Source organism: Boleophthalmus pectinirostris, unplaced genomic scaffold (assembly GCF_026225935.1).
Source record: "Boleophthalmus pectinirostris isolate CB_2022bp ecotype Guang Dong unplaced genomic scaffold, ASM2622593v1 HiC_scaffold_7, whole genome shotgun sequence".
Lineage (NCBI taxonomy): Eukaryota > Metazoa > Chordata > Actinopteri > Gobiiformes > Gobiidae > Boleophthalmus > Boleophthalmus pectinirostris.
The window spans coordinates 37,802,092-37,809,591 of NW_026571473.1; the positions used below are offsets into that span (position 1 = coordinate 37,802,092).

Sequence of the window (7,500 nt, forward strand, 5' to 3'; positions counted from 1 at the left end):
CAGACTCTCCCAGACTCGTCCCAACTCCCAGACTCGACTCCCAGACTCTCCCAGACTCGTCCCAGACTCTCCCAGACTCTCCCAGACTCGACTCTCCCAGACTCTCCCAGACTCTCCCAGACTCTCCCAGACTCTCCCAGACTCGTCTCCAGACTCGACTCCCAGACTCGTCCAGACTCTCCCAGACTCCCCAGACTCTCCCAGACTCTCCCAGACTCGTCCCACTCGTCCCAGACTCTCCAGACTCTCCCAGACTCGTCCAGACTCTCCCAGACTCTCTCCCAGACTCGTCCCAGACTCTCCCAGACTCTCCCAGACTCTCAGACTCGTCCCAGACTCTCCCAGACTCTCCAGACTCGACTCTCCAGACTCGTCCCAGACTCTCCCAGACTCGTCCAGACTCTCCCAGACTCTCCCAGACTCTCCAGACTCTCCCAGACTCCAGACTCGTCCCAGACTCGTCCCAGACTCGTCCCAGACTCTCCCAGACTCTCCCAGACTCGTCCCAGACTCGTCCCAGACTCTCCCAGACTCGACTCCCAGCAGACTCTCTCCCAGACTCTCCCAGACTCGACTCAGACTCGACTCCCAGACTCTTCCCAGACTCGTCCCAGACTCTCCCAGACTCGTCCCAGACTCTCCCAGACTCTCCCAGACTCTCCCAGACTCTCCCAGACTCTCCCAGACTCGTCCCAGACTCGTCCCAGACTCGAGACTCTCTTCCAGACTCTCCCAGACTCTCCCAGACTCGTCCCAGACTCTCCCAGACTCGTCCCAGACTCTCCAGACTCTCGCAGACTCGTCCAGACTCGTCCCAGACTCGTCCCAGACTCGTCCCAGACTCCTCCCAGACTCGTCCCAGACTCTCCCAGACTCTCCCAGACTCTCCCAGACTCTCCAGACTCGTCCCAGACTCGTCCCCCAGACTCCCCAGACTCTCCCAGACTCTCCAGACTCGTCCCCAGACTCTCCCAGACTCGTCCCAGACTCTCCCAGACTCGTCCCAGACTCGTCCCAGACTCCCAGACTCGCCCCAGACTCTCCCAGACTCGTCCAGACTCGTCCCAGACTCTCCCAGACTCTCCCAGACTCTCCCAGACTCTCCCAGACTCTCCCAGACTCTCCCAGACTCTCCCAGACTCTCCCAGACTCTCCCAGACTCGTCCCAGACTCTCCCCAGACTCTCCCAGACTCTCCAGACTCTCCCAGACTCTCCCAGACTCTCCCAGACTCTCCCAGACTCTCCCAGACTCTCCCAGACTCTCCCAGACTCGTCCCAGACTCGTCCCTCGACTCCCAGACTCGTCCAGACTCGTCCCAGACTCTCCCAGACTCGTCCCAGACTCTCCCAGACTCGTCCAGACTCGTCCAGACTCGTCCCAGACTCCCCAGACTCGTCCCAGACTCTCCCAGACTCTCCCAGACTCTCCCAGACTCGTCCCAGACTCTCCCAGACTCTCCCAGACTCGTCCCAGACTCGTCCCAGACTCTCCCAGACTCGACTCCCAGGACTCTCCCAGACTCTCCCAGACTCTCCAGACTCAGACTCGTCCCAGACTCTCCCAGACTCGTCCCAGACTCTCCCAGACTCTCCCAGACTCTCCCAGACTCGTCCCAGACTCCCAGACTCGTCAGACTCTCAGACTCTTCCAGACTCGTCCCAGACTCTCCAGACTCTCCCAGACTCGTCCCAGACTCGTCCCAGACTCTCCCAGACTCTCCCAGACTCTCCCAGACTCGTCCCAGACTCGTCAGACTCGTCCAGACTCGTCCCAGACTCTCCCAGACTCGTCCCAGACTCTCTCAGACTCTCCCAGACTCGTCCCAGACTCGTCCCAGACTCGTCCCAGACTCGTCCCAGACTCTCCCAGACTCGTCCCAGACTCTCCCAGACTCGTCCCAGAACTCTCCAGACTCGACTCGTCCAGACTCGTCCCAGACTCTCCCAGACTCGTCCCAGACTCTCCCAGTCCCAGACTCGTCCCAGACTCTCCCAGACTCGTCTCCAGACTCTCCCAGACTCGTCCCAGACTCGTCCCAGACTCGTCCCAGACTCGTCCCAGACTCGTCCCAGACTCTTCCAGACTCGCCCAGACTCTCCCAGACTCTCCCAGACTCTCCCAGACTCGTCCAGACTCTCCAGACTCCCCAGACTCGTCCCAGACTCGTCCCAGACTCTCCCAGACTCTCCCAGACTCCCCAGACTCCAGACTCCAGACTCGTCCAGACTCTCCCAGACTCTCCCAGACTCTCCCAGACTCGTCCCAGACTCTCCCAGACTCGTCCCAGACTCTCCCAGACTCTCCCAGACTCGTCCCCAGACTCGTCCAGACTTCCAGTTCTCCCAGACTCTCCCAGACTCGTCCCAGACTCTCCCAGACTCTCCCAGACTCTCCCAGACTCGTCCCAGACTCGTCCCCAGACTCGTCCCAGACTCGTCCCAGACTCTCTCCCAGACTCTCCCAGACTCCCAGACTCTCCAGACTCGTCCCAGACTCGTCCCAGACTCTCCCAGACTCGACTCCCAGACTCTCCCAGACTCTCCCAGACTCGTCCAGACTCTCCCAGACTCTCCCAGACTCGTCCCAGACTCTCCCAGACTCGTCCCAGACTCTCCAGACTCTCCAGACTCGTCCCAGACTCTCCCAGACTCTCCCAGACTCTCCCAGACTCGTCCCAGACTCGTCCCAGACTCGTCCCAGACTCCCCAGACTCGTCCCAGACTCGTCCCAGACTCGTCCCAGACTCTCCCAGACTCTCCCAGACTCGTCCCAGACTCTCCCAGACTCGTCCCAGACTCTCCCAGACTCGACTCGTCCCAGACTCGTCCCAGACTCTCCCAGACTCTCCCAGACTCTTCCCAGACTCTCCCAGACTCAGACTCAGACTCCCCAGACTCTCCCAGACTCTCCCAGACTCTCCCAGACTCTCCCCAGACTCGTCCCAGACTCTCCCAGACTCTCCCAGACTCGTCCCAGAACTCTCCCAGACTCTCCCAGACTCGTCCCAGACTCTCCCAGACTCTCCCAGACTCTCCCAGACTCTCCCAGACTCTCCCAGACTCTCCCAGACTCCCAGACTCTTCCCAGACTCGTCCCAGACTCGTCCCAGACTCTCCCAGACTCGTCCCAGACTCTCCCAGACTCTCCCAGACTCGTCCCAGACTCGTCCCGACTTTTCGCTCCGGGACGTTCGGAGACGCTGAGAGACTTAAACCCAAACCTGCCCACAGTCTCTCCTCACTTACCCGACGTGTCCTGAGCTCACTGATTATTCACCGAGTTTATAAAAACGTCTCACAGCTTTCAGAGACCAGCGCCGAGTTCTGTTAGTCCTGGTTTTAGTCCTGGTTTTAGTCCTGGTTTTAGTCCTGGTTCAGTCTTGTTTCAGACCTGGTTTAGTCCTGGTTTTAGTCTTGTTTTAGTCCTGGTTTTAGTCCTGGTTTAGTCCTGGTTTAAGTCCTGGTTTAGTCTTGTTTTTAATCTTTTAGTCCTGTTTTAGTCTGTTTAGTCCTGGTTTTAGTCCAGTCTGGTTTAGTCCTGTTTAGTCTTGGTTTAGTCTTGTTTTTAGTCCTGGTTTAGTCCTGGTTTTAGTCTTTTTAGTTGTTAGTCCTTTTTAGTCCTGGTTAGTCCTGGTTTAGTCCTTGTTTGTCAGTCCTGGTTTTAAGTCCTTGTTTAGTCCTGTTTAGTCCTGTTTAGTCCTGGTTTAGTCTGGTTTAGTTTCCAACTGTTTTAGTCCTGGTTTAGTCTGGTTTAGTCCTTGTTTTAGTCCGGTTTAGTCCTTGTTTTAGTCCTTAGTCCTGGTTTAGTCTGTTTTAGTTTTAGTCCTTGTTTAGTCCTGGTTTAGTCCTGATTCAGTCTTGTTTTAGTCCTGGTTTAGTCCGGTTATAGACTTGTTTTAGTCCTGGTTTAGTCCTGGCTTTTCACACACTTTTATTTTAAACAATTTGAAGATAATTAATGTCAAATGTCAAAGGTCACACACAGTTTACATTTAGTTATTTACTTTAGTTTTGTTCCAGTTTAGTTTTCGTTTTCAACACGTAATAATCGTCATTTAACGTTTCCGTGTGTAGTTGAAAATCCTGAAATTTATTTACATTTTTCTGTGATAATTGTTCAAACGAGCGTCTAATTTTGATCGTTTTAGAATCGATTTGTTTCTGGATGTGTTTTTTGGACGTCGACATAATCCAGATCCGTCCTGGTTTGAGTATTTTCAGATGGATGAAAAAAGATGAAACCGGGGCCACAAAGAGTCCTGGTTTAGACCTGGTTTTAGTCCTGGTTTAGTCCTAGTGTAGTCTTGTTTTAGTCCTGGTTTAGTCCTAGTGTAGTCTTGTTTTAGTCTCGTTTTAGACTTGGTTTTGTCCTGGTTTAGTTCTGATTTAGTCCTGGTTTACTCCTGGTGTCGTCTTGTTTTAATCCTGTTTTAGTCCTGTTTTGGTCCTAGTTTAGTTCCTGTTTTAGTCCTGATTCAGTTGTGATTTAGTCCTGGTTCAATCTTTTTTTAGCCCTGGTTTAGTCCTGGTTTAATCCCATTTTCATCCTGGTTTAGTCCAGATTTAGTCCAGATTTAGTCTTGTTTTAGTCCTTGGTTTAGCTTTGTTTTTAGTTTGTTTTAGTTTTGTTTGTCCTGCTTTAGTCCCCTTTTTGTCCTGTTTTTGCCCTGGTTTATTTAGTCCTGGTTTAGTCCTGATTTGGTCTTGTTTTAGTCCTGGTTTAGTCTTGGGTCAATCTTGTTTTAGTGTTTTTTTAATCTTGGTTTAGTCGTGGTTTAGTCTTGTTTTAGTCCTAGTTCAATCTTGGTTCAATCTTGTTTTAGTCTTATTTTAGTCCTGGTTTATTTAGTCCTGGTTCAGTCTTGTTTTAGTCCTGGTTCAATCTTGTTTTTAGATCTGGTTTAGTCTTGTTTTAGTCTTGTTATGGTCTTGTTTTAGTCCTGATTTAGTCCTAGTTTATTTACTCCCGTTTTCGTCCTGGTTTAGTCCTGGTTCAGTCTTGTTTTTAGAGCTGGTTTAGTGTTGTTTTAGTCTTAGTTTAGTCCCGTTTTCATCCCGGTTTCGTCCTGGTTTATTTAGTCCTGTTTTAGTCTTGTTTTAGTTTTGTTTTAGTCCTGGTTTAGACCTAGTTTAGTCCTGTTTTTGTCCTGCTCTGGTTTAGTCCTGATTTATTTAGTCCTCTTTTAGTCCTGCTTTAGTCCTGGTTTAGACCTGGTTTATTTAGTCCTGTTTTAGTCCTGGTGTAGTCTTGTTTTAGTTCTGGTTTAGTCCTGGTTTATTAATTCCCGTTTTCATCCCGGTTTAGTCCTGATTTATTTAGTCCTGGTTTAGTCCTGTTTTAGTCCTGGTTTAGTCCTGGTTTAGTCCTGGTTTAGTCCTGTTTTAGTCCTGGTTTAGTCCTGGTTTAGTCCTGTTTTAGTCCTGTTTGTTTTTAGTCCTGTTTTAGTTCCTGTTTTAGTCCTGTTTTAGTCTTGTTTAGTCCTGGTTTAGTCCTGTTTTAGTCCTGTTTTAGTCTTGGTTTAGTCCTGGTTTAGTAGTCCTGTTTTAGTCCTGTTTTAGTCCTGTTTTAGTCCTGGTTTAGTCCTGGTTTAGTCCTGGTTTAGTCCTGGTTTGGCTCCTTTAATCTGAGTCTGTCAAACCGTTTTCTCTCTGTTTGAGTTTTGTGCTGTGATTTTGGACTCTACAAAAATACACCGAAATTTAAATTTAATGCAAATTTTTTTTAGGTTTTTATTTTGTTCATGCAGATTTTTTATTTATTTTTTTTTCTCTGTGTTCAGTTTTTGTCGACACGTTTGTTCTCACGTCGTCTTCTGTCGTACGATTAAATATAAAACCAGCGAGTCTTTGTGAACGGCTCTTTTTAAAGATCCGGTTCTTGTGAAAGAGCCGGCTCTTTTTAAAGATCCGGTTCTTGTGAAAGAGCCGTCCCAGCTCTGGTCTGTTTTACTTCTGATATTTGAGTCTTTATTAAAACACGACTGTGGGACTTTTTTCGGTCTTGGGCCCCTCGTCTTGGTTTTCTGTTTCTTCAGTCCAGTTCAGGTCCGACTCTGTGCTGCAGGACTGCCCCCTGCTGTCCACACGCGGTACTGACTCATCCAGCCTCAAAACACACAGCAGACCTGGTTTAGACCTGGTTTAGACCTGGTTTAGACCTGGTTTAGACCTGGTTTAGACCTGGTTTAGACCTGGCCTGGTTTAGACCTGGTTTAGACCTGGTTTAGTCCTGGTTTAGTCCAGGGTTTAGACCTGGTTTAGACCTGGTTTAGGGTTTAGACCTGGTTTAGACCTGGTTTAGACCTGGTTTAGACCTGGTTTAGACTAATAAAACTACTACTACTTCTACTACTCTACTATAAGTAATAAAATAACTGCTACTGCTACTACTACTACTACTACTATTACTACTACTACTATTACTACAACAACAACGAGTACTCAAGTACTACTATTACTACTATTACAAGTACTACCACTAAAACAAGTACTACTACTACCCCTAGTACTACTATTATTACTAATACGACTACAACAAGTAGTAGTACTACTACAAGTATTACTAGTACAACAAGTACTACTATTACTACTACAACAAGTACTTAAGTACTACTGCTATTACAGCAAGTAATACTACTACTACTACAAGTACTACTACTACCACTGCTACTGCTACAACAATTCTTCCTATTACTACTACTACTACTACTACTACAGCAAGTAATACTACTACTACTACAACAAGTACTTCTACTATAAGTACTACTACTATAACTATTACTCCAACTACTACTTCTACGTCTACTACTACTACAGCAACTAATACTACTACTACTACTACTACTACTACTACTACTACAATAATACTTCCACTATAAGTACTACTACTACTACAACTACTGCTACTGCATCAACAGCAACTACTGCTACTACTACTACTACTGCTAAACCTACTGCTACTACAAGTACTACAACTACTACTACTATACTCGGTTCAGTCTGGGCTTTGAGTTCAGAGCAGTACTACAGTATCACGTGTGTATTTGAAAAGTACTTGTATTTGAGTTCAGAGCAGTACTACAGTTCAGCGTGTGTTTTTGAAAAGTACTTGTATCTGAGTTTAGAGCAGTACTACAGTATCGCGTGTGTATTTGAAAAGTACTTGTGTATGACTTCACAGCAGTACTACAGTATCGCGTGTGTATTTGAAAAGTACTTGTGTATGACTTCACAGCAGTACTACAGTATCGCGTGTGTATTTGAAAAGTACTTGTATCTGAGTTTAGAGCAGTACTACAGTATCGCGTGTGTATTTGAAAAGTACTTCAGACGCTCTTCCTCACGTCGCTCGTCTTCCTCAGGTTCCACAGAGGAGAGTACACGGTGGAGGTGACCATCAACGACTACCTGGACATCTACTGCCCGCACTACGAGAGTACCCCGACCGGAGGGAGTACTCTGGAGAAGTACATCCTGTTCATGGTGAACTACGACGGCTA

The 7,500-nt window shown here is 48.2% G+C and overlaps 1 protein-coding gene across 1 annotated transcript in view; it reads left to right on the forward strand.

The window, feature by feature from the left end:
* The window catches only part of LOC110161300 (ephrin-A2-like), a 196,125-nt gene that overhangs the window by 178,645 nt on the left and 9,980 nt on the right, over positions 1-7,500 (forward strand). The window contains exon 2 of the mRNA XM_055164725.1: positions 7,363-7,500. This exon is cut by the window's right edge and continues 158 nt beyond it. Coding sequence (XP_055020700.1) covers positions 7,363-7,500 — 138 coding nt within the window. The remainder of the gene's footprint in view (positions 1-7,362) is intronic.